Genomic DNA, 27,799 nt, shown 5'->3' with positions numbered 1-27,799 from the left:
TAGTTTTCCTCATTAGCTTCCTTTGCAGATTGCCAGTACTACACAGAACTGATTACAATTCCAGGCTGACTGGTAATTGAAGTAGCTTATTAGCCACAAGACACCAGAAGATCATCCCACGTGCCTCTCTGAAGGACAGCTAATGGTTGGCTAAAACTGAGCTTGTCCACATTGATCAGTTTTCCAGAATACTAACTTTGTCTGAAAGCATTTGGGCAGACAATAGCAGGGGAGAAAAAAAAAAAATCCCAGTTTCCTCTCTTGTGCAATATACAAGATGTAATCTTCAAAGCATCTAGAAGGCATTAGCAGTACAGGACTTGTTCTTGTATTCCCAGCAGTTATCTGTACACCTTACCACCTTTTAGTCAGACTGAAGCAGACATGATATCAGTGCTTTGGAGCTCCCAGTAGTAGGTAGCTTTGATTTTAGTCTGAAAGGCTGACAATGACTTTACCCCCATTCCTTGGGAGCAATCAGCAAACATCACTGACAAGGCCCAGACATCCTTTCTTCCAACAGCAGCAGCATCAGGATTCAGAAAGCAACACCTTCAAAGTTTCCCAGAGCTTCACAGGCATTGTCTCCCATAGTTGGGCTCAAGAACTTGAAATACAGATCTATATAAAACAACTCAAGTATTATATATGCTAAAGAAATTCCTGTAGTGAAGCTAACCTTTCCTATGGAGGCCATAATGCTACACAAATGTTTCTGTCCGACTAAGTATAGCACAGAAGACACTATTGGAACCATATTCTTTGCTTGAAGACAGACACACTGATAGACAATTTATTTTGAATGGCTTACTCCTCAGGTTTTCTTCCTTTCCACAGACAGTCTGAGTTTTCCCAATGGCTATTAGAAAAAGTTTTAGGCAGCAGCCCAACAAGACCTGCCTAATTTTAGCATATAGCTAAATGCAGCAACCAGATCAGAGCTCTACTTCTTAAGAGATCCAGAGCAGTTTAGATGCACAATTCTCAGATAACCCTAGATGTATAGATCTATCAGTATTTAAATACAATGAATAATGGTGCCTGTTAAAGATCTCCTTACTAGTTGGGTATGTTTTGTTTCTTTTTTTAAACTCTTGTTTGGAAGTGCGGGAAGGAAATGTGCTCATAAAAGTCACGAAATCCATTAATATTCTCACACTTAAGAGAGTTGTTATAGAACCTTCCATAGTAATGCTACCCTACAGAAGAGCAAAAAAAGATAACAAAATAACCATGTTTTCCAGGTCCTTACTCTTCCAGGCTAGAATACAAAGCACACAAAGATTCCCTGCAGATACTGAGGCCCAGTTTGGGAAGTCAAGACACTGACTACAGACAACCAATTACACTGTGAAGTGCTCCTCTCTTTTTTTTTTTTTTTAAGAATACTACACAATACCATGGTAGCACAAACAGGTTTATCCATGCTCATGTTCCATAGCTCATCCAAACTTCATTCAACAAACACGCTTCACTGCGTGGAAAACAGAGCTGAGCAGAGACATGAGGGAGACCGGCTTCTGCACTTATACTTTTAGTCAGATTATCATTAACGGGCATTGAGGGTTCTTATACTGGAGTACGAGTTTGTTGTTACTTACACATCTCTGTATAACTCAGGACAATGACTATCAGTCCAGGCACACGAGTTCTGCGGGACACACTCACTGTGCAGCTCCATTTCTATCAACAGAATCACTTTACAGCAAAACACTATCCACAGGTTCAGAACTGCATCCCTCCAATTTTGCCCTTCCACTACTGTTAAATACAACCCAATGTGACAGCCAATTAATACAGTTCCCAGCTCTCCTTTCTACCGCATTGAAGGGGGGTAACGCACCCAACATTACTCGGCTGTAATATCCACTACTGTCATCTCAGGCTTTTCCAGGGCCTCTCTGGGTCATCTAGTTTCCCTTTTTCAGCTTTCCTTCTCACTGCTCTCACAACTCAACGTCTTTAAGATGCCAATGAAAGAAATTTGCCCAGGTTAAGAGCTGCAAAATAAGACTTTATGGTGTTTCCAATTTAACTAAACAGAAACTGAATCCAAGAATCACTCTTAAAGTAAATCTCATGCTGAAAATATTTGCACTTGAAAAAGCTTTATTAGGAAAAGGAAAGAAAAACTAAGCGAGCATATGTATGCATGTAGTTGAGTCTCTAATGGATAAACATTTGCAGATTATTATGCTAAGTTTCTAGAATTCAGCTGAATCAAGCTAGGGATTAGTCTTTTCTGTTCTCAGTAGTCCTCTGAAGAGAACAGAAATGATTGATTTTTCCCTCAAGTGCATGATTTAGAAAAAATTTAGCTCTCAAAAACAAGCCAAGACAGTTGTTCGATCACATCTCACCTGCTGCTGCATGCCAAGGAGCAGGAGTGGGGGGAAAAAAGTCACACAGGGACTGCAGAAAGGGGAAGTGTATCAATATTTAAAGGCTCTAAGCTCAACTTGGATCATGTAAAAATTCATTTTTAGCATTAACGGATTTCAGAGATGGAATACATTAAATATAATGATACAGAATTTCAGTGTGAGAATCTTCCTATTGATAGATTTCAGGCTAAGTTGAACAGAAGTCATAATTTCTGCTACAGGTGCAACATACAAAATAAGTATTACAGTGGAGATCCAACACTGAAAAACTGTCTAAAGACACCTACCTTAGAATTAAAACTAACCAGTGGCAATTACTAACAGAACACTTAGGAGTCTTATATTTAGACTTATGCAAAATTCAGTTCTACATTAAAAATGGTAATAAGAGTACTTAAAAAAACAGAATTACTTTGGTTTGAAAACAAGACTGATGCAATACAAAGCATTTTTGATGTACCGGTTCAGAAGCTGCACAAGTTTGTGCTCCTGTTTTGGAAAAACACATGTTATCTGAGCTAAAGCATCACAGTCACCTTCATTATTAGATATGCCTTCATGGTGTACCATGTAATCACCCATTTTCTTCACTTAAAAGACCAGCAACTATGTATCATAAGGTTTTTAGCTCATTTGACATGCCAGGGTTCTCCATTTCTCTGTGGTTTTGGTTGGGTTTTGTTTTGGGAGGGTGTTTTTTTGTTTTTTTGTTTTTGTTTTTTTTTAAATGTTCTCAAACCTTCAATTAGTTTTTTTGTTTACTGATAATGCTGTCTTAGTTTATGGCTGAATTCTATAACTAGTCTTCCACACATGAAATTATTGGAACATCTACTAGATGAGGGGTCCGCAGAGGAAAATTAGGACATGCAACACATTTTCCACAAAGCTTTTTTTAAGGTAAAAGTGGCTAACCAGACTTTGAATAAACTAAGCAGAGATACTATTTTACCTGCTGCTTTTGCTAAAACTGATCTGCTTATTAGTGGCTTGTTAAGGACTCTGCATTCCCCAACACAAACCACCTGTGGTTATGTTTTATAGGATATTTCAAGTATAAAATCTGCACTTAACACTGAAATGCTCCAAGAATACTGATGCATGGTATGTCTGAAGTAAATTCTCAACTTCGCACAGGGTATGTTGTTTAACAACTACCACTTTCAAAACTCAAACCACTCCAACAGCAGCCATGATCCCTTCCTTTTAACCACTGCCAGAGACACATACAGCTGAGATTAAGTTTGTCATCTCCGACTCCGACTTATCTAAAAAGTTACCGAACCAGAAAAGAGATGTTCTCAGTTTTTTATAACTGCAAAATTTAGGTAATGTTATTTCAAAGAGATAAAGCTACACAAATGAAAAGCATGAAAAGTAAAGACACCCATCTTTTACTTTTTTGGAACTGTTACAGCTAATAAGCTCATATTTTTAGCTCAGGAAAGGGAAAGCAGAAGGAATCGGCTAAAATTAGGTGTGGAAGATACATTGCTATGCACAGGTTGGACCCCTCTAGGGTTTCCTCCTGTTCCCCATTCTCCCACCACTACCTTGTCAGTGCACCAAACACCACGTAACATTAATTCACCAAGGCAAGTGTTTAGCATTGAGTTCTGCAAAGTGTCTTCAGCTATCTGCAAGAGTGAATCCTTAAGTGTACTGTGATACTACTTATCCACACAGTCGAGGCCAAAATCAAGGCATAAGGCATTCAACACAAGCCACCAGCAACACTACAATTCCAACTGAAAAAATTAAGAGCAGCTGCTGCGCTCTCCATATTCCACAGAACTCGTCTTTCAGGTACGTAACTGGAAGTAGCAGGTGGGAAAAGGTGACTATTTTTTTTTTTATCAAGAGATTTTAAAGTATGCTTGATAGACAGTTGATTGCATATTTCTTTTCTATGTTGGTAGACGTCAGGCAAAAAGATGGGAGGGAAGGGTTTCATGCTATGTCAACCCCATCAGGGTTTCTCATTCCAGTGTGTCCTTAGACTAAGCCATATGGCAAGATGCATACGAAACGGATCATATTACCGATAGTATCATCTTTGACCCCTCATGCTTTTACTTAAGAGAAAGCTTAAAAATTATCAAAATAATTACTTGCCCTACTATTCCTCATTTGATTCTACTCTCCATCTCCTAAACAGCAGAGACAGTTGGCCATTCCTGTCTTCCCCCACTGGCTCAGAAGACTTCAATCTGAAACTGGGCAAGGGAGTCAAGATACACCTAGTGGACGCAGACAGGTAGATCTGCCACCTTTTCCCTTTCATGCCCTCCCTTTGATGGGTAAAGGAGTATTTAGCCTCTTCTAACTTATTTAATTAATTTCTTTCCACAGGGGTCCTGTCTATCACTCCAAATGAAGTTCTGGCACTCTACAGTATTTACAAAGCTGGCATGTGGGAAAGTGAGAAAAGATGCTTTGGTCAGTGACATTTTCTCCCAGTTCAGTTCCCACATTACCTTTCCTTAACACTTCTTGGCTAATGTTTGGGAAAAAGCTGAATATATAAAAACCTCAAAGTGCATATGCTACCAAATTTAGAAAGGAATTGAAATAAGCCTTCAAGTATTTTAAAATAGGAGATTCCCCTCTGTATTTTCTTGAAACAAACTAGTTCCCATCTTTCAACATTTCCTGTACCCTATATTCCTTAGCTCCTATTTCTTTTTCCTGTTAGTAGCAATTTTTGCTTCTGTAGGTCTGCGCTAAGGTAAGAATAAAAGGAAGGACGTATGTACTGAGGCAGAGGTTGTCAACTGAAGCTGCGAAGTCCGCAGCTGACCCTCTGAAAGGGGCTTAAAAGGACAAATGAGACAATCGTCAGCATGCCTTTTCCCTCCCCTACACACCCAGCCCATCAACCGCAAGCAGATCAAGTTGAAGAGATACGGTCACACAAGCTCTTGCTAAAGCAGCACTTTTAATATCACATAGGAATCAAAACCAGTTGTCATAGGCCTCCATTTTCTCACGTTTCAAGAGAAGAATCAAAGACTTGCCTGAAAAGCAGAAGGATCTAATAGGACTTCAAGAATGTCAAGTGCATAGGTAAAATTAGCTAAAACCCCTAACTTCCTAAAGCAAATGAAAGACATACCAAGGTTTAAAAATAAAACACAGAAGCCTTTTTGGAGTCTAAAAATCCTACAGTAATATATGTAAGTGTATTCCTTTGTACAGCTACACAATATGCATTTCAGTAAGTCTAAGTCACTGTTGTAAACAAGATAAAACTGCAATCACAGCAATTAACCAGAGCTGGTTCTACACATAGACCAGGGCTGAGCTGTTCCTCCTGTTGAAGATGGGAAGGGAAAAAAAAAAAATAATTGAGATCCAGGCGCATTTTTCTCACTTACTGCTTAAATCCAGCCTTTCACCCCAGAAATGGTAAGTTCATTTTTGACTCTTACTGAAAGTCCTTGAATCATTCCACCTATGTTGCTGTTTGACATTTAAAGGAAAATCCCATAGTTGAAGCACTCGCCATTAGGGCACGCACAGTAAGCCATTTCGCTATTCATCATGCCCTCTCATGGTCCTTTCAGCCAATTAACTGAAGTCACAAATTAAAAGCAAGCGCTGAACCCGTACTACTCAGCACCTTCAGTATTATATCCACTACACTAGAGGTATCCAAGAATGTATCTGTCCTTATATCACTGCATTCAAAACCGCAAGTCGTAAAAAAGTCAAGTTAACATAGCTTGAAGACTATCTTGACCGGCTTCCAGACATTTCTAAATACCACTGGTAGCTCTATTTTCCTCTGATCTAACAAGAACCTCTTCTGTCCTGTCTTCAGTTTGCATCCCTTGCTTTAGCCATAGAGAATCTGTAAGTCTTAGTATTTCCAAACAGGCATCACAAGAGCCACATTGTTCTTCTCTGCACACTTAGAGGAACTACTTTTAATTCAGATTGAAATAAGAATCTTATTTCCAGGGTCAAAACAACTTCAACTGTGCTTTACTCAGAGCTTTGGAATGTGTAAGAAGTTTTGAAATGAAAACAAAGCATAACTATTTTCTTTCTTCTGGGTTGAGTTCCCAATACATTAAGAAAAAAGAAACCAAGTTTTCATATTCCTATAATCCGAATCTTCCTGCTTCACAAAAAGCCCACCAGGTGCTCATTTTCCACTGACGTTCTGCATCTTTCTTCAGGTTAAGAGGTCTAGCCAGCCAAGTGTGGCAGAAAGCTCATCAGAAGCACAGTATTTTAAACCAACAGTAAGGAAACTGTTCCCTTAAAGAGGGACCATACAGAAATGGAAGATTAAGCAAGGCATTTAGATATTTACTTGAAACAATTTACATACCCCCAATCTACACACACTTAATGCACTAACTGTTCAAAAGAAAAAGCCGAAGTTTTCTTATCCCACTAGAATCAGCTAAACAAGTATTTAAACAAGTCTACCTACACAGAAACACAGAAAACTTCTGCAAGAGAACTAACTAACATGGCCTTCGTTGCTAGAACTCAGCAATGAGACAGCTCCCATCAGGGTGGATTAGTCTGCACAGAAACTAGTAATACAGCCTCGGGAAGCTAATCATCTCCCCTTGGATTCACTGGGATCTCCTCAGTTCTGGTGAGCTAGAACGCCAGGCCTTGAGATGCCACAACAGCATGCAACGAACTTGAGTATAAGCTGAAAACACTATCAAGGGCTGCCATCAATTACATCACATAGACACAACTGGAAAATAACACTTATCAGGTGATTACTTTGCCAGAATAGTATTCCCCGGTTCCACCAGATTTCCAGATATTCAGTAATTCCTTTGACACACAAAGATAGAGGCTTTGCATCTCTCAAACAGTCAAGCAGGATAAATTGCCAACTTTAAACACAAGTATTAGATGCTGTCTATTATGATGTTTTCATCTGTCCTACTTATACCTCTAATAGCAATCAGATATTCGAGTTATATCAAATGCTGATATTGATGCTGAAACAGGCAAACTGGAAAAAAGACTTTCTGGGAAGATTCCTGCACAAGTGTACCTTTTTTTAATTATTTTTTGCACATACCTGAGGAGCATGGCAACTACTTGCAGGTGATTTTTAGGCCTCAAAAGCTGCACATCAGTAAGCTCAGAATGCAGTCTGCTCAAGGATAGGTTTGGTTACAGCTATTCCATGCAATGCTGAAGATAGCTTATGTTGAAATGAGTTTTTTGGCTTGTTGGTTTGGTTTTGTGGTGTTTTGGTTTTGTTTTTTTTTTTAATTTCTTCAAATATGTTACTCCAATATCTATACCTCAAAGCCTAATTATATTCCTGATAGCATACTGCAGGTTTCACCAGTTTGCAGCAGAATCAAACCCATGGACCTAATTAGTTTCTTGTTCTGAGGCTTTAGTTTGATCCGTACAGCTTGTGACAGGAGCCCTCAGGAGTACATTTTGCACAACCCACCCCTGTTTTAGCATGAATTGTTTATCTTGCTAGCCCTAAAGGAAAGTGAGAGAAATAAAACGAGAAAGCTCAATAACTTTAACTTTTGTTCGCAACACCTACTTCTGTCAAGAACTACACCAGAACTTGTTTACTTACATCTAGCGAATCCTCGTTGACCAGGATGAGAGACATACTCTGTGAAATGAGTTTGCAAGAGTACCCTGCAAGAGAACAAAACCACAAGGATTTACTTTTTGGAAGAATATTTAAGCTAAACCTTAAGATAAGCATCTGTAGGTCAGATTACAATTTACTTTTTGAGCAGTCACTCCTATCAGGCAGGCTACTGGAAGCACTGGTGTATAGAATACAACTTGACAATTTTACTAGCAATAGAGGATGCATTTTATCTGCATTTTCAAATACATCACTTAAGATGTTTTAACGAAAGAAAAAAGTGTAGTAACTAGATTTACCAAAATATAGGCTATATCCTACAGCAAAATTAAATATTTCTATACATAAACTTTTTTTTAATCTATATGAAGGCAGAATTGCCTTCAACGTGGTGCAGGAACAGATCCTAACGCACCACTGCAGCTATGCCACATGACTGGAAGCCCACACATTGAATCAGTTGGTGCTACCTGGTCCCCTTAGCCCACACTTGGGTTATATGAGTATTTTTTAGTCAGAGTTTAGTGTGGAAGGTCCTGAGCTTCATCAAAAACTAGGTATCAATGACACACACAGAGCCCCTGCCAACCCCTGTAGGCATCAGGTAATTGTACTAGATTCTTCTTAGTGTAGGACTGGGGTATGAAAGAACAAGAGCAAGCTGCCATAGTCTCGAGCAGCACTCAGAAGGCAGTTCTGTACACTTGCCAGGACACCAGAATTCAAAGCAAAAATTGTCAAGACAGAAAAAATTCTCTTATTTTCGCAATAGCAAAAGCCAGTGACTGCAGTACCACTCAGTGCCACTGAAGTGGCCGTTCTGCCACACAGTTGTCACTGACATGAGGCAAAGTCATATCCAGGGTATATATACTTGGCATTTACAGAATAAAGTTTAATTCCAGTTCATATTAATGGAAAGAGACAAATGCAAACTCGCATCACTGACCCCACTGCACTATCCTAAAAGCTCATGCAAGTTTCTCTTGGAATTGGCACAGTCATGTAGTTTAATAAAACAGCAGACAATTCATTTATTTGAAGCATACACCTTTTAATGCTGATCTAAGTTATACAGGAAAAGGAAATACAATCGAATTATTTTGTATTTCTAATGTGCTTTTGTATAGAAATGTATCACAGCAAGTTTAAGAAATTGCTGTCATAAAATGAGGTCTCAGGAAGTCTTATTTTTCTTAAATGGAGACTGGAAGCTATTGTAGTACAAGAATAACATCGCAGTGATGAACCACTGCAAGGCTGACAGTTTCAAACCAGAACACCATAGTCAATGTAAAAAAATTAAGTGTGTCTCCATATCTCACAACAGCAAGAGAACAACCGAGGCATGAATTTATTTTCTGTGGGATTCTTGGTTCCTTTGGAAGGCCATACTGGCTCATCAATTGCAACGCAAATCATTTCCTCAGGCTACAGAATTTTTATAATTAGGCTAGTTTTGTATGGATAATCCAAGGTTAACATGCCTGCATGAATGACTGCTGTCAAGAAAGCAAATCCTTCATCTTTATTTGTGGAAGGCATGCTTGTATCACATAGCCAGGCACTTCCAGGCAGCAGGTTTAATTACCTGCAGAAGTTTTGTTTCTCTTCCATTTTCACAGCTGTGTGGATATGAATATCAGGTGCAACCTTGCAGATACATTTTCATCTTATTTGTGTTAACGAGCTAAGGTTTAGAGAATACAGAATGACATTGAACTCACACACCTGTTGGGAAAAGGATGAAATATATTCTAACTAAGCACAGTCTACAACATGAAAGCTTTGCAGACAGCCTCTGATTCTGCCTGCGAATAAGTCTTAGGTGGTAGTACAGAACCAAGTAATGAAGCTTCAACAGGTAGAGACAAAACACTAACTTGGGAAAAAGTCGGTTTGCCATTTTTAAAAGTTAGTCCCAGGCTGAAGAACCACTTCCTTCTTTTTAATGAGGAGAAAAAGAGTATTACAAACTTAAGCACTTCCCTCCATGTCAAGGTTATTCTTTCCCTGGAGAATGGCAACAGCCTTGTGCAGTAGGCTGTTACAAATTCAGTGTAACTAATTCAAAAGGATTTTCTAGTAGCATTTCATTGGAACAGCAGCTGCAATAGCAAGCTGTAATTTCTAAACCACTGCTCACTATTTCATTTTACCTCTCAAAATGAGCAAGATGCCACTTGACAAGTGGAGCTGGAAAAAAACCACAAACCTGTGGAAAACAGAGTTGCTCTGTTGTGCATCTTGGAAGTCATGGAGTCAGAAGAACTAATCCTGCAACTAAGGTCATTTTGCATCATGTCATCACATGAAACAAGGAGACCAAGAGTGGAACAGAAGGATGTAAGTCAAGCCTAACAGCAGCTTGACACACCTAGCCTCCCACCTTGGAGAGAAGTGTTAGAATGCAAGGGGGTTTGTTTTCTGCCAAAACTACTTTGCCCCTTAACGCAACAGAAAATTGGTGCACTATCACCGACAATCCAAAAGAACTTGTATCTGCTGCTTCAATAAACTGTACTGTGTAGGCAGCTAGTTGTTTGGGTTGCAAACGCAACCAAAGAGTGGCTGTGCTAGTTCATGAGCACGATTGGGCTGAAGGTACAGTCTGCTATTAGTGTATTCAGAACCATAAGTTTAATGTGTATTAAATGCACCTGGACTCATAGTGGTGAATTGGGCATCACTCAGAATTTAAACCTAGCCACACATAGCCTCCTACCTCGGTGAGGAGTGTTAGAACACAAAGGGGTTTATTTTCTGCCAAAACTACTTTGCCCTTTAACACAACAGAAAAATTGGAATAGAAGGATGTAAGTCAAGCCTAACAAGAGTTTATAAGAGATTTATACATTATATACAATTTCAGCACTATGAAGATGTTAAAATCTAGCACTAATATAAAGCAATGTAATTGCTTTACTGGCAACCACAAGATTGCAAGTGACATTTGTAGTCATGTTTTTAAAGTTCTATAATTGTTACAACTGGCAGTACCAACATGGTAAGCAAAAATACACTCCCTAAGATTGCAGCATATTTTTGTCAACGCTGCTAAGCAGAGCAAGATCAACTGCTGGTTCAAAGCCAGGTATAAAATGTCAATCCACACCTGTAATTTGGTATCTAGCTCTTTAATTTAAAAGCCTGACTAAGTCCATGAAGCAGATGAATCAGGTACTTCTGGGACTTATTTCCCTTCAAGTGTCCTGAGAGAAAGATTGCTTGAACCAGAGTTCAAGATCATAGCCCACAGGCACATTCGTACTGCAGACAGACAGAATCCAGCATCTGAGGGAAGAATTATTATCCTCTGCATTTAGAGAGGGCACATACACCCTGCTCAAACTTCACACAGGGATACAGGCAAGCATGTTGGCATTGCTTCCATTCCCTCAACTGAAAAATCATGGCTGGCTATAACAGAAGTATTCTTACCTCTAAATTGGAGAGATGGGTTTGATGGGACAGACTGTTAGATGGATAAGGAACAGGCTGGATGGCCATGTCCAAAGAGTTACAGCTCAATGTACAAGTGGAAACCAGTAATGAGTAGTGCCCCTCAGGGGTCAGTCCTGGGACCAATCCCATCTTCATCAGTGACAGACAGCAGGATTGAGTGTACTATCAGCAAGCTTGCAGACAACACCAAGCTGAGTAGTGCAGTTGATATGCTAGGAGGAAGGAATGCCATCCAGGGGGACCTTGACAGCCTTGAGGAGTAGCCCATGCAAACCTCATATAAGTTCAACAAGGCCAAACAAAAGGTCCTGCCCCTGGGTTACAACAATCCCAAATACCCATCAGCACAGACTGAGGGAGGAATGGATTGAAAACAGCCCTACTGAGAAGTACCTGGGGGTACTGGTAGATGAGAAATTGGACATGAGACCCCCACCTGGAGCACTGCATCCAGCTCTGGGGCCCCCAGCACAAGACAGACATGGACCTGTTGGAGCAGGTCCAGGAGAGCCACAAAAGCCATCAGAAGGCTGGAACTCCTCTCCTATGAGGACAGGCTGAGAAAGTTGGGTTGTTCAGCCTGGAGAAGAGAAGGCTCCGGAGAGACCTTTCAATATATCAAGGGGGTTTATAAGACAGACTGCAAAAGACTTTTTACCAAGGCCTGTAGTGGCAGCTCAAGGGGCAGTGGTTTTAAACTGAAAGAAGGTAGGTTTAGATTGGATATAAGAAAAGTTTTTTGATGAGGGTGGTGAGACTGGAACAGGTTGCCCAGAAGCTGTGGATGCCCATCACAGGAAGTGTTCAAGGTCAGGCTGGATGTGGTTTTGAGCAACCTGGTCTAGTGAAAGATGTGCATGCCCACGGCAGGAGCATTGGACTAAATCTTCAAAGGTCCCTTCCAACTTAAACCATTCTGTGATTCTATGATTGTAAGGCAGTCCTTGCAGCTATGAATGCATATTCCAGGTAAGAGCACTTAGCTCAACTGTAGGGACTGATTCCTTGAACAAGGGAAGAATGCAGTTCAGTAACCACTTCATTACCATTCCCAGAAAACAATGTTACTAGAGAAGTTACTGGCTGGAAATACATCAGATCTGATTTTCTGTGAGCCTGCTGACCACCAGAATGGTGGTAAATAGAAATCTGCCATGGGGGGTTTTTGCCTCACTGAAAGGCAAAGGAGATCAAGAGTCTGTAGATTGTTTCAAGATAAGGATGAACCTAAAAGAGCATTGGTTAAGCCTTCTAGAGTTGTTTTTGCAGACACTGGCTAAGGACAGTTTCAGCTGATAAAAACTGAAGACCATATATCATCCTCAAAGGTGTTTCTGAACCTGAAACTCGTATTTTCTGTAGGTATAGAGTTCAAATGGTTGATCAGTGTTAAAACTTACGAGGAACACACTCCCCACCTGCAGGACTATCAGCTGGCACATGGCTGAGTGGAAGGCATACAACCACCCTACAGCAAGGTCAATCATTCCTCTTCAGAGTAATGTAATTGAGACAAGAGACATAAATTCTGAAGGCCAAAGAATCAAGAGGAAGCTGGAAGAACACAGTACTCCAACTTCTTGGGGCAGCTGCCAAGAGCTCAAATATCCCTCAATACGCATCCATACAGCAAGCAAGAGTCCATAAGCATAACCTCCATACACAGCAAAAAAGTGAAAACACATTTTACTCCCCAGAGAGTATATTTACACCTGAATCAAAGTTTACACATAGATTGAGTTTTAAATTGATTTTTTATTACAGTTTTAACGGGTTACATACAAAAACTGGAAGGGTGCCACGTGTTTGTACTTTCAAGCCAACTTGAACATGAAGGTAGTTAGGTTTCCAGAGTTTTACTCCCAAATTGTACACTAAACAAAGTGGTAACTTAGAAGTTCTAAGGGAGATGCTTATTCTTTTAAAAAAGTTGCTATTGCATAAAAAAACAGTTTTAGAGACAAGCTGGAAGTTAGTCTCCTTCATAGTAAGCAACTGCTGTAAAGCCCATGTACTTGTGTTCAGGCTAGCTGCTGTCAGTTAATGTCAACTTATTTCAGGTATTTATGCCAAAATTTGTAGTTACTTTTTTTTTTTTAATTTGTCAAAAGATGATGCTTCCCTCCTTTTAAGTTGACTACTGCTTTTAAAGACAGATCTGCAGATAGTGATTCAAACCAGGTAAGTAGACAGTTAAGTGCTAGTTAAGCCATCCACCTTATTTCTACTACAACCGTATAGACACATGAAACTTGATTCAGTTTTAATAAGTAAACAAAAAAGCTAGTCAGTGAAGCAGACTACATGCTGAAATTCTACCAAACTAAAAGCAGGAAAAATTTAAAAAACAGACGAGAAGATAACAAATGCCCAAAGTTTTGCTAGAGGTAATCTAAGTTCAGTGACAGAGCATCTGTTCTGTCAGGAGGAGCCCGATACACATCCAGACCCATCTACATGCAGTTCTATATATAAGAAGCCTTATAGGTCACGTTCTTTAAGTAATCTGAGAATCCTGAAGTCAACATGAGCTTGAGAAGGCTAAACAAATAGCTCCTTCAGCAGAAGACAACCTATGCTGTTAAAGATCCCCTTAACCTATACCTGTACATCTAAACAGGCTAATCCGAATGCAATTGTCAGTGACACTTTACACAGGCACACCAGAGACAGCGAAGGCCTGGGCAGTCCCTCTCCTAAGAGGCTGCTGGTGTTGTGTGAAGGGCTACGGCGTGATGGTAGCCTAGGCATAGCTTACAAATCAGCATTTCAAGCATGGCAGCATTCTGTGACAGCGCAAGGTATCGCTACCCAGGCTGCCCATCCTGCAAGCATCCACAGTGAGAAAAAGGATGAAGGATTTGAGTTTTGAGTACTTACTACACCTACTCATGCAGCACATCCAATGCAAGATGAGCATAACAGAAGTGCTACAGAGCACAACATCTAGTTGCTATAGAATTGAAATTACAGTGTGTACCTCCAGTTCAGCACAGCCTTACAGTAAAATCGTTGTATTTGACAAATTACAAATCAAGTTAGGTACATGAACTGATTTTATCAGATACATTCATGACCTAAAAGGAAGCCTAATATTTAAGGGCTGCTTTTAATAACAAACCTAAACTTACAGTGCTAAAAGTCTCCTGTTCTATCCTGCAAAACCAGATAAACACCTATGTCTTAAGTAGGTTGCTATTCTATTATGTCAGTACCCAAGCACATCCAATACTTTAATTTGCAATGATATCAACAAAAAGTACAAGATTTTTTTGCATTACAAAGAGTGCAGTTTGTAAGTTAAGATGCATCAACAAGTTTGAGACAATATCCATATCGCACTTTGAGAAAAAACCTCATATCTATGGGTTATATTCAACCTAATTATTCAAACCAACCAAACTCTACCCATACACTCAATAGCCACAACACACTTCCACTAACAATCACAACATACTTGACTAACAGATGTGTCATAAGGTGACAGCAGGAGCAATTATTCAAGCATCCACCTGCTCTCACAGACAATATATGCAAGAAGTTGTAAGCTATATGCTTTGCATTACCGTATTACACATCATACCCCAAACTCTAGAAAAGGCAGTCAGTAAGATCAGAAAAAAGCTGTAACAGTTTGATATAATGCACAGTATAACTGAAGTATTACAGTCTGGTTGAGCTCTCCAGTTTCCATCAGAACTGAGAGTTCCCTCTTCACTCCATACAAGAATTGCACTTAACCAAGAGCAGAAGTGTCCCTTTAGCCTGACACTCAGAGCAAAGACTGCAGTCCAACTCCCCCCCTCCCTTCTCCAAAGTGAAGGCTACCACATGCCTGTCTGCTACCAAGGAACCATTCTACAAAAAGCAGGCCTGTTTTTGTCTAAAACCCCGCACAGCAGATCTAGTATGTAACCTCCCACATACCAGACAAATTCAGAGTAACCAGAAAGATGGATACCTATATTGAGAGCCGTTTCCTGTTTGTCCCCTGTCAGAATCCAGATCTTAATTTCTGCCTTCATTAGTGTGGCTATTGTTTCTGGAACACCTGCTTGCAGGCGGTCTTCAATGGCTGTAGCTCCAAGCAGCAATAAATCCTGGAAAAGAGAATTTGAAGGATTGTTTTCTTATGATAAACCTCCGTTTGGAACACACTCAAAAAGGAATTAAAGACAGCATGTTGTGCCTCATTGCTAATACAGCGTTTTGACAAGCAATATACAGTACAGTAAGTTTTTGGGGTGGCAATTCTACTTCCTCTGCCTACAATTCACATTTCAAGAGGTACAGAATGGAACCGAGTGTTTCTAATCAGAAAGATGGCAATGTTTCAAGAGCAATTAACTGAAGTTATACAACTCCAAAGCTAGTCTACGGATGAACATGTATGCTAGAGCATTCACTAATCACCATAGCAACATGATGAATGGTCACAGTTGATATATTTCCCAAGCTCACAAAAAAAAAGTCACCTGGCATCACATCATTTAAACTACTTTCCCTCCCATAAAATGTACATACAGACTGGATACAATCACTGAAAGCAAAAATTACTGCAACTATTTATGGATATAATCACTACATTTATGTAATACAAGTGGTATGAACGTTAATCAACCCAAGTATCTCTAGTCTACATACAGATGTCTGCCAGAAAAACATGTCTCATACAACAAATTTAGTACTAGAGTTAGCCATAGTCTTATGCAACTCTAAAGCAACTGCTTGAAGAAATTTGGCCAAGTTACAAAAAAAAAAGTCAGGCAGACAAATACCTAAGAAATAAACCTCATCAAAAGGCACAATCTAGTCAGCAGATTTTAACTTTAAAAGCATTTTAATGATTCCTTAGACATATACAGCTGTTCAATTTAAAAGAAATTGATACAAATTGAGTTTAGTTATACTGTACAATTTCAGAATTGCACAGGAAAAAAGATAACAGTTTCAATTCTTTGTAGGGACTATTACAATTCAAAACAAGTGAAAACAGACCAAGTGAACAGAAGTTAGGAGAGCTGGGGTTGTTCAGCCTGGAGAAGAGAAAGCTCCAGGGAGATCTTACTGCAGCCTTTCAATACATAAAGGAAGCTTATAAAAAGACTGAGAAAGACTTTTTACCAGGGCCTGTTGTGACAGGATAAGGGGCAGTGATTTTAAACTGAAAGAGGGTAGGTTTACATCAGACATGAGGAAGAAGTTTTGGGTTTTTTTTTTTATTGTTTGTTTTGGTTTTTGGTTGTTTTTTAATACAATGAAGGTGGTGAGACACAGAACAGGTTGCCAAGAGAAGCTGTGGAGGCCCTATGACAGGAAGTGTTCAAGGTCAGGTTGGATGGAGCTTTGAGCAACCTGATCTAGTGAAAAAAGTCCCTGCCCATGGCAGGAGCATTGGGCTAGATGATCTTTAAAAGGTTCCTTCCAACACAAACCATTCTGTGATTCTATGAAGAGGGCATTAGAACAGATTCTGCTTTATGGATCTATGCATGCATAGAGAACAGAAGGGGAAGTTGTTATTCATACAGGTGCGTAGGCTGGCATTAGGTACAGGTCTTGACAAAGCTTAAGTTTTGTTACAAGATATTCAGTCAGTAAAGGTAGTAGAATCAACTCCCATAAGTCATTTGCTTTAGTGAATTTAACACACACAATCCAAGTGCATAACCGCAAACTGTCTTACACTCTCGAATGTATTTATTAAGGAGTTAAACATGACAGCACAGGAATCGGCATGGCCAAGCTACCCAAGCAGGGGAGTTACTACTGCATCTGCTGAAGCCCTCTCAGACAGTTTATAGGGGGGGTGGAGGGAAGTCAGTTCAATGCTGTCTGTACATGGGCACCTGTACTACGATCCAGTGACCTCAGACTCAAAGTAGCTCTCCCACTCTCATTTGAGCCCTCAGATGAGAAATTGGCCTGTTAAAAGACATTATGTTACAGCCACAAGCCAGTTTATTATCTAGAAAGAAATGCTTACAGATCAGAGAATTTAACCTCAGAAATACCAATTCTAAGAAAAGAAATGAAGTTTCAAGTGGTTCCTTGGTGTGACCAGCAAACAATAACAGGAAAGGAATACAGTGGGTATTTCCTACAAATATGGCACCAAGTCCAAAACTCCAGTTCTATAACTCACTCTAAGGGTGCCCTCGTAAAAAAAGGTAGAAGGCAGATGGCTAAAAGTGATCTAGGGATTGAGAACACATTTTAAAGTGACAGAATCAACCCACACTAATGGATTGATCACCCTTGATCATTTGTTACCTCTGTGAAAAGAGAAGAGTATGAGAGCACAGCACAGGGTAGCAGAAAACTGAAAGGAGATATGAGATCTAGAGAATCAAGAATGAGATAACCACACTGCTACTAACCGACCAACACAAGGAGATCTGCATAAAGTCCTTGGAGTTTTTTTTCCTGTTACTCTGAAAGCTAGCCCCCACCCTAGTCTCGGCTTACTCCTCTCTTCTGCCCCAACTTAAATAACCAGCCAACAGTATTCCAGAACTTAAGCTGCATTGCCAATATTAATTAACAAAAGCAACTGAAGTTTAAAGGGTGCTTAAAATAAACCACTGAACAAAACGAGTGAAATAACTGGAACAGAGGGAAAAAGCATGAACAGGTGTAGGTGAGAAGTGTGATGACCAGCAGTTGAAAAAGCAGTAGGACCAACAAGTATCAAAGAAACACTGGCCCCTAGTGTCGACATTTTAACATTTCATTCAGTGTGGGATTACAGTTTCAAACTGGTTCTGACACCCGCTCTCCCCTTCCAGAATTATGAGTTCTGCAATTTGCATGAAAAGAGCATTATTTTTTTTTTCCAACTTTGTTCAGTCTGGCTACAGGCCCCAGTGAGCACTTGATATCTACAGCATCTACAACAGCCTTCAGAAAATTTCAACTGTGACTGCTATATGAAAAGGAAAAAGCTTCTCTTCATATACTAGTCCATGCAAACTTGGTGCAACACAATGATTTTATATATTATCTTTCTCAAGTTACCTTACACAAGATAGCAAGATAAAAAGACTGTGAGAAAAGCCTTTGCAAGTATCAATGACCCTTAATACATAAACGTGTCTCAGATTTATGAACTAAAACTTGAGAGGTCCATGGACTGAACAGGTTGCCAAAAAAGTACCTTTTCAATTTTTCATGAACAAAATTAACAGTTTTACTGTATAAAGCCTAAATTCCATGGGGGAAAAAAAAGATACATGTAAGGGAATTTATATCTGATTCTCAGAAATGTGCCTTACCTTCTCAATGATCTCATAGCATTCCTCCAGCTTCTGAGTTCTGTCTTTCAGAACTGTACTGGTTTCATTGTAGACATTCAACCACTCTCTGTAAGAGTTCTCTGACAGGTCTGCATAAGCAATGCACAAAGTCCTCAGACCTACAAAACAGAAGAGAGCCATTACACACAGTAAAAATCACACTGAGTATCAGCAAATCATTAATGCCCTAATGTGTGCTCAATTCTAATCCTCTTGCTGGAACAGGAGCTTTTAACGTACACTCTTAAACTCTGGGTTCCAGAAAATCTCCCTGTACATTTTTAAAGCATTTGGGTTCTCAAAACAAAAGTCTGGCTCATTTAGGTTACTAATGTTGGTGCAAATCAACGGAGAGGATAACGGGCACAAACTTCTCCCTCCTTTTCAGTATTGCAATCTAGCCGTACTGGAGCAACAAAAGTGTCATCTTTAATCTTTTCAGTTTAAGTATGAAAGCAAACTTGACTTTCATGTATTTTTAAAAAGATCAAATTCAAGAATTAGCTACATATTGTGGTTGGAGATATTACTTATTCAAACATCGCACACAGCCCACACTTCCTTTTAAGACGACTGTTTTTCTGCCTTCAGTGTATGCACATAACTCACATTAATAATAGGAGTTACACATGCACAACAGAGCGGAGAATAGGGCCCAAGAAGTATAAAAACCATTTTATTAGACCACTGACAAAAATTAACATACAGAAGTAATGGGTTTTTTTTCTGGCATGAGTCAAGCAAAGTGTGTGCCATAAAATACAAGAGTTTCATTACTGGGAATCTGCAAAAAAAAAATATTTTTTTTTTTGCAAGCTGAATAACATTTTCAGATTTAGGAAGAAAACCACTGGTTTGTGGTTTTACTATAATGCAAATATCTCATAGTGCTGCAGAAGAGGGAACAAAGCCAAGCGCTCCCCTGTGAACAGACATGTTAGATCAGTCATAAAGGCCTTAGAGACCATTCCAGATCATCTTTGATGTCTTGGTCTTCCAGGCTTCTCGGCATGTTCAGACTATCACTTTGCTTCACAAAGCCAGGGCCTTTGCCACCTGACTTTTATACTGGTAATCACACCACTGACTCCAATGTAATTGAGGTATTCTGGGCAATACAACTCACATGCTTTCCCTTCATCATGGGCACAGAGAACCCCATCTTTTCTTTCTAAATTCCGCTTCCCTATTGAAATCACACAAAAGTAGGGCACAAACTTCCTTTGGCTTTAAGTTATCCTAGACTTGTTAATTTGCCAATTACACACTACTTCTTAATTTATCTTCATAACCATCTTATTTGGCACCACAGAGCTTCGACAATGCAAAACATGCTATAAGTAATTTGATAAACTGAACTCTCATGACGTGCTGTTTCTCTTACCTTCTGTTGCGAAGTATTCAAGATGGCACAGTGTTTGCTCCATATACTGGGAATCTTTTGAAAGCCTCTCAAAAATTACATTATCCTATTAAAAACAAATTCATTACAACACAGCAAGTCTACATGCAAAGTTTCCATTTAGTATTTACAAGCTCAAGTGAAGTAATCTGAGCAGACTTGCTAATATCAGAACCCAAGACTGTATTTGTAAGCAATACATTTGGGTTTTAGAGACTCTGGTTTGAGCCTAGTAGAGATACTGCATCCACTTTAAATAACAAGGACAGAAGTAGACTCTGCCCTCCTCCCCTCTCTCCATAAAGGGATCCCCATTATTGGGCAGTACAGAACACTCCTTTCTGAATTACTAAGCTGATATATTCATTTTCAGGGAATGTAAGTGTCTGGTTTTATTCAGTACGCATTGTAGTCCCATATAGAAGAGCTTCTTGCAATCCTCTCTACAAAAGATTCCCACTGATATTAAAAAACAGAAGGCAGAAACACTGAACAGGTTCTACCACAAAATTCTCTCAGAAATAACTTTCCTCCTGCAGCAATTTTCTTCACCACTAAATCAAAGGGCAATTGAAAAGGCCCAGATAACAGCTGCAATCGAAAGAGAACACCATCACCCACATATCTACAGTCTCTGGATTTTATTCTGCAACTACCAGAACAAGTTGCAACACACGTGAAATATAGAAACCCTACTGTTGCTCAAACATGTACTCTGAAGCTCAGTAAACAGGCCTACATTTATCATTGATTGGAGGTAAGCATACATAACAAGTAATTTATGATGGGAGTGACAGGACACGAGATGACTATCAGAATGTGGAAGAGTTCATGTAGAACAGGCAGTTAACTTACAGATTAGATGAGTAGTGGATGCAGCAGAACATACAAGACAAAACCCCACATTACACTAGTTACTACAATCCTTTTGCTCTGTGAAGAGATCTGAGCCTGCTCATATGGAAGGCAACAAGAAATTTCTTACTACAAACTCTCCTGTTCTCCATCCCTTCCAGTGCCACACTCCAAGCAACAGTGTGAACTCAGGCATAGTATGAGCAACAAGTAGTTGCAGATCTGTGCAGTCCTATTAGGCACAGAACTTTGAAATACTGCACAATAACAGTGGGCTTAATTCACTCCCACCACACCAGCATGAAGCTGACAAAACTTTATTAAACCAGGGGGGTTTCACTGAAGCAACAGAGCAGTGCAACCAGACCTATATGTCAGGACAAATTCAAGTAAAGCAGATCCTTAGAGAAGTAAGAAATAGTTTTCCCTGTTGCAAAAAGCCAACTCCATAGTACTCCACTGAAATTAGAACCACTCTCTGGCCGTGGCCAATGCTAGTTTTGCAGCCTTTGTACTCAGGTAAGTTATTGCTCTTGTCAGTGAAGACAGAAGCACAACATGGTGCAAGTCACCATGACAAATAGCAGCAGGTGCAGAGACACAAGAGAGCCAGATCAAGAGCCAACCACTCGAGAGCAGATTTTTGTATTACAGATTCAGATAACAGCATTTAGTCTAGCTCCTGAACTGCTGCTGCACAGCTGGGTGAAATCCTGCCTTTGCTTAACTAAAGGGTACTGCTCCCATTAATTTCAGGATTTCAGCTAGGTAGCAGAAAGCCTACCAATCTTCCTGCCTGCAAAAAGAGTCAGAGGAGGAATTACAGATCTCCTAAATCACTTGGCCCTAAACAGAAAGCCAACAGGTATCATGTGCGAGACATGAAATGCCAGCATCAGCCACAGCTGTTGAAACAATAACTGGTAGTGTTAGTTTTCCATTAGGTAGCATAATTACTTACAGCCCCTTTGCAGTAGAGACGTAGCTGTCCTGCTGGAGTTCGAACTATCACTGACATTCTCTTCCTGTTACTATTGGAAGAAAAATATTTGTTTTCATTAGTCATAGTAATGAAGAATAAGTTCTGTTGTAGCAGTGAATTTTCTCAGGTGCACTTAGTGCATCTGAGATCAGGTGAGATGTTACTTAAGTAACTTAAGACCCCACAATCCTCAACAGCAAGGAGAAATATTAGGTTGCCCATTTCCAGCTTCAGCCCTATGGCTCCCATTGGCAAGCACTCAACCAGACTTGCACCCAAACGTGAACAAGAATTTTGAAAAGAGCAAGATGGCACAAAAATCCTCTTGAAAGAAGGGGAATCTCATTTGTTCTCAGCCTTTCCTTATTCCTCAGGCAAAATTGTTTTGGGGACTCAAGCTAGAAATTGAATCATTCAGGCTAAATGTGTATTAATTATAGGCACAACAGACACTGAAATAATCAGCCACTGACAAGGCCAGTTCTTAACACAAAAGAATGCAAAAACATCATAGAAAGGAGTCACACATTGTACAGACCAGCTCTTGACCTCCCCTACAGGTTCTTTATATTGGTCTATTCAGACTAATATAGTTGGGATAACGTAGAACAAAATCAGACCCTCTGAGCAGGGTTGCATATAAAGACAGTCAAGTTTTAGATAAGCTTTTAAAATAGTGCCATAATGTACACAGATGTTTAATAATGGTAGGTAAGGATTTTTTTAAATGTTAAATTTTGGCATTTCACTTATCAACCTCTCCTTTTAAAGACCCACTGGGGAAAAAAACATAGCATCTAAGAGACAGAGGGAAGTAAACCAACTCTCAAGAAAACCCTGAAGAACCTGTAGTTTCATATTCAAAGAAAGTTATCTCTAAGTATAATTATTCTCAGCAAAAGGAGGACTCAGAAGCACCCTCCCTCCTCATCCTCTTCTTGCCAATATGTACAAAGAGATCAGAGTGTAGAGCAATCCTCTTCCTCCTCCAAAGTTGCTCAGGGAGATTTAACAACTTTTCAGGGCTCAAGAGCCATTTGTAAGAAAGTAAGCTCTTGGCATGTATGATCAGACAAAACATAATCCTTCCTGGGACTTTCTGAAGTAAGTCTGGAAGGACAGCAATTAACTGTGCCCAGAATTTCTGCAGCAAGCTAATGACACTGGGAAACTTCCACGTGCTTTCTGAAATCTAATTATAGGCGCTCCCTCACTTGAAGTTGTTACACACAGGAAAGATTTAAACCAGCATTTTCTACCAGTGCTGCACGTAGGCTACACATACTGCTGTCTACCGACACCAGGGAATTGGTCAACTTGTCAGAAACCCTGAAGAACTCTCCTAGCACCTTTTTAGATACTCCCACAAGTAGCCTGTGTAGCTACATTCTGAATGAAAAGGAAAAATAAGAGCCATCTTCAAAGGAAGTCAGGACACAAGAAAAGCTGCCTACCCAAACCTTCCCTGACTTCAGTTTTACTGAATACTCCTATTAGAGCACAACTCAAAGACAGCAAGGCTTTAAGCCACAGCAAGATTAGAAAAAACAGCAGAAGAGCCTACTGACTAGCGCCATCCAAACTGACAAAACTTTATCAACTGACAAAGACAAAGCACCTTTTATGATCTCCAGTGATTTAGGGGCCCAATTCATCACACAAAGCTTCTTGCTACCCATGCAGTGCCAATCCTAACTAGCCTGACAAGTTAAGAGTGCCTGCAAGGTTTAGTTTTTCATAGCTGGAGTGGTTCTTAAAGGGGCACCAAAAAGCCTTCCAGCTGGAGATTCCACCTATTCAAAAAACAAGTAGCTCACAGAAGCACTATGGAAGTGCAATACCAAACTTAAAACATGTTCTTGAAGCAGACAAGTGACACAAGGAAATCAACGAGGCACAGAGTGACACTTCCAGGGCAGCAGTTTCTCAATAAGCCAACAGAGCTGCAGTGCCAGGGGAGAACTTCATATTCACATGCCAACAGCTTGTAAGCAGCTCTGCATTAGTCCTGTATTAGAAACAAGGAGATGGAGGGGCAGGATAAAATTAAGGAAGTTAAGCTTTTCTACTGCATCAGCTGAGTCTTTTTGTTCTAGACAAAACATTTATAGAAATGGTTCTCCTGCATTTAGTATACAAGAGGAAAACTTACCTGGAAAACTCCAGCACATTAAGAATTTCAAAAGTTTTTTCTTTTCCCAGCTACAAAAAAAAGCATGTACTATTATAAGTATAACTTGCAGTATATTCTTACATTTGTAGACATGTTAACTGGCTAAAGCACCTTTATTTACGCATACCAGTGTGAATAAGCTATGGTAATAGCTCCCTCTCCTGGTTAAAAAAAATACGTAGAGCCCTATTTAATGAAGGAATTCTAATCTTCCTGAACATCTGAAATCGTGGCGTCCTCCACTTACCATTTTTACACTATTTTAATGAACTAATATCTTAGTCTAGAAGTATAAACATGCTGTGAAAGTTAAGATGCATATTTACTTCTTAACAGCTATTAAGTAAGAGACATATTACAGACTGTAAGCATTATTCCAAGTTAAAATAAAGATACCATCAGATTTGGTATTACAATAACTTTTGTCTGAACTCCCTTAATATTTCTTTTACTTGAATATTAGATTGTATTTTTTGTGGCAAAAATGGTTAACTGAGGAATAATTCCTATTATGAACAACTGTTTGCTGGGGTTGAGCATGAGCAACTTGAGGAAGGAAAAGGATTTATAAACGCCTTGCCTTTGCCATTCCTGTTGTATAACAGATGGAAGAAACCGTGGGAGTTACTGGAGTCTCAGAACTCCAGTGGTTAAAGAAAGGGCTGTAGCAAAATCTAATTGCACTACAGAGTTATGTCCTATGAGGCACATATAAATTCAGCAATATCCCCAAGACATGTTACATGTACTGCCACAGATGTAGGCAATGAGGAGATAACAGGAACCTCTGGGAGTGACAGCTTTTATTGCTGGCTATAGATTGACCACTCTCCCAGCTTGTTATGTATGAGGAATATAAGACTAGGTCAGGTGGGCCTGGGTCTTCCTGCAGAGGAAAGATCCTAAATAGCTCTGGATGACAACTGCTCATCGTAAGCTCTTCCTCGTAAACTAAGCAACAGTTTTCTGAGCAGTTATAAAGTTTGTGACAAGTCCTAGAAAGATGTATGTTATAAGTGCTTAGCTTGGCAGCGTACCAAAAAACTTGAAAGTGAATGCACCTGAGAGGAAGGGCAAAAAAATACACCCATTATTCTTAATAAGCACCCCACTATGTATTCCACAGACAGAGTTCTCATCTTAGTCGCACCTGCATAAATCTGGAGCCACTTAATAGCTTAGACTGCAACATAAGTCAGACCATGGCCCCATGAGTTTGAGACTGCCTGTGTCAACTCTAATCTGTTAACTACACGCCCCTGCATCCAGAGCTTGTTAAACAAATATCTTCTACAGGAGATCCTACTCAGGAGAAAAATTCCATTTTAACACAGTAAATCAAATATTTAGAAGTACAGCAACCATTAAATATAATAGTCAGAAAATCTCCCAGATACATAAATTTCCTTCTGATGAGAGTGTGCTCATCTGTGCTCCCTAGACAAGGGAAATACTCTTCAGGCACAACTGCTGGCATTTCCCATATAATCTTGCAACCTCCTGTTGCCCATGCCACACAGAAGGGCAGAGGACTTTGCATCTAAAAATAAAGACAAAAACTTTTCCCAGTCTGCAAAAACCTTTTGCATATGGTGTCCTATACGCCCTGTAAAGAGAAACTCACAAGGACCACACAGGAGACATCTGTGCTCTGCATGAGCTTGGCAGTCAGTGCCATGCATGTCTACTACTTACCGCATCAATGATAACCGAATGCGGAGTCCGTCCTGTGAAGACATAACCAAGTTTTTTTGCTCCTTTCACTAATGCCCCTTCATCTGCCAATAAAATAAAAGCTTAAGTTTGATCTGTTACATAGAAGAAGCCTGCAAAGCCCATACTTAAATATGCCACACTGCTGAAAACACAGCAGCCCCCTTTCCCCATGTACTCCCACGCCTGCAGGGCTGCTAGAGTAGCTCTGCACACACCTCCACAACATTCACATTTTAATCCTACGCAGGCCATGTAATATCAACTACACAATCTTCATACTCAATCTGTACAAGGCATCCTGTAACTACTGAAGCATTAAACTATTGTTGTGGAGGTGTCATACCTTTCTACATGAAAAAAGGGGAAATACCTGTTCTGAAAGCAAGATCAAAGCTATGCTACTTTAAATTCCTGTGACATGCATTTAATCTCTTTCCTGCTGTAAAGGCACAAAGTTCAGGTGCTATAGAAATAAGTACAGCATTGTCTTCTGGAGACTGAATTGGGCAGTGTCATTAAGAGCTCAAATAAGCGAGCTGAAACCAGAGCCAACACCTCTACCTCTAGTATATAGTTATACAGCCTCATTAAGGAGCAAGTGCCATTAAGCACAACCACCATACAAGTGAATTTAGTACCCAGCTCAAGCAGCCCTAATGTCTCTGCTGCTCCCTTGGTCTCCTCACAGTTCATCAACACTGACTAGAACTGCCTTACATGAGCCATTCACCCAACTCTTCAGACACTTTAAGACAAATAGAAATGCTGATGCTTTATCACCCAATACATCACTACAACAATTCTAGAAACGCCCTCAGAAATGAAGATAAATTTGATGGGGAGCAGGACCCTACTGTTCTGCATTTTGGCCCTGCCTACCTCTTTCAGTACCACTGTGCTGCCTGAAAGCAGCAAGAAGTGGGGGAAGGGTAGGCCCGAACACAGTCAAGACTGCTCTTTGTTGCATTGTGTCATGTATCAGCATCTATGTGCTTAAAGCAACACGGGAAGCTACTAGATCAAGAAAAACAGTTTGCACTCATGCCAAATGGAGCAAGTAACTGTTCATGCAGAAACAACTCAGTACTTCCATAGGTCAGCTCTATATAGGGAAAACAAGTCACTCAGAGTATTACTTTTGCTTTTCACCCCTGCAGAAAGAGGCCAGAGTAAAAGGGACCATAAGCCTAGCTTAGCTCCACAGAAACGTCATAGACTTGGCCGTTTTGTATGAGGCGTTCAAAAGCTGTGTACACTGGTGACAGAAGATGCCAGATCTACCACTAACATCATAGAGGACATCTTGCTTTTAAAAATCAATGAGCTTTTCAGAAATTTCTAGACTTTCCTTTTATCCCCCATTCATCTGCTTCTACTCCCCTCACTCCTTCCCTCCCCAAGACGACAGCAACAACCAACCTGGAGAGGAGGCCTGGTAGATTATCGTATTTCCTTGTCTCTCAGGAACAACAGTATGACAGACGGCCAGCAAAGTGAGGAACTCCTGTATGTGCACAGCTGTGGGCTAGACAGGAGATCAGGAGAGTCAAGTTTAATAATACACACAGACAGAGGCAGCTGTTCACTAACCTGAGAAGGCCTCTTTGGTAGCATAGACAAAAAAAAAAATTTTCTGTTCTCTTTTTATAGTAGTTGTCTTGGTCCCAGAACATCAATACAGCAGAGTTAAGGGGCAGTGTTAACGAACTAGAGTGCTAATAACAGACTTCACTGTAGTTGCAGAGAGCTGGGAAGCCAGAATATTCTAACACCCTCTCCAAGCACCCCAAGCTTCATACAGCCAAAGATGTCTACCACAAGATGGTGGTGATAATCAGGCAACAGGAACTACTACTGTGGTAGCTTCCACAACAGCTTTCAAGAGATTGACAGTAACCACCAGAATTAAACTCATTGCAACT

The 27,799-nt window shown here is 40.0% G+C and overlaps 1 protein-coding gene across 1 annotated transcript in view; it reads right to left on the bottom strand.

Annotated features, from left to right (window-relative positions):
• Positions 1-27,799, bottom strand: part of ATP8A2 (ATPase, aminophospholipid transporter, class I, type 8A, member 2) — a 279,869-nt gene that overhangs the window by 228,753 nt on the left and 23,317 nt on the right. The window contains exons 11-18 of the mRNA XM_009890610.1: positions 27,297-27,402; positions 25,857-25,939; positions 24,141-24,190; positions 21,968-22,037; positions 20,134-20,218; positions 18,729-18,868; positions 15,416-15,554; positions 7,969-8,033 (exon numbers count right to left, since the gene is read on the bottom strand). Of these exons, the coding sequence (XP_009888912.1) occupies positions 7,969-8,033; positions 15,416-15,554; positions 18,729-18,868; positions 20,134-20,218; positions 21,968-22,037; positions 24,141-24,190; positions 25,857-25,939; positions 27,297-27,402 (738 nt within the window). The remainder of the gene's footprint in view (positions 1-7,968; positions 8,034-15,415; positions 15,555-18,728; positions 18,869-20,133; positions 20,219-21,967; positions 22,038-24,140; positions 24,191-25,856; positions 25,940-27,296; positions 27,403-27,799) is intronic.

Source organism: Charadrius vociferus, unplaced genomic scaffold (genome assembly GCF_000708025.1).
Source record: "Charadrius vociferus isolate BGI_N301 unplaced genomic scaffold, ASM70802v2 scaffold278, whole genome shotgun sequence".
NCBI classification, from domain to species: Eukaryota; Metazoa; Chordata; class Aves; order Charadriiformes; family Charadriidae; genus Charadrius; species Charadrius vociferus.
This window is presented reverse-complemented; position numbering and strand designations above follow the sequence as displayed.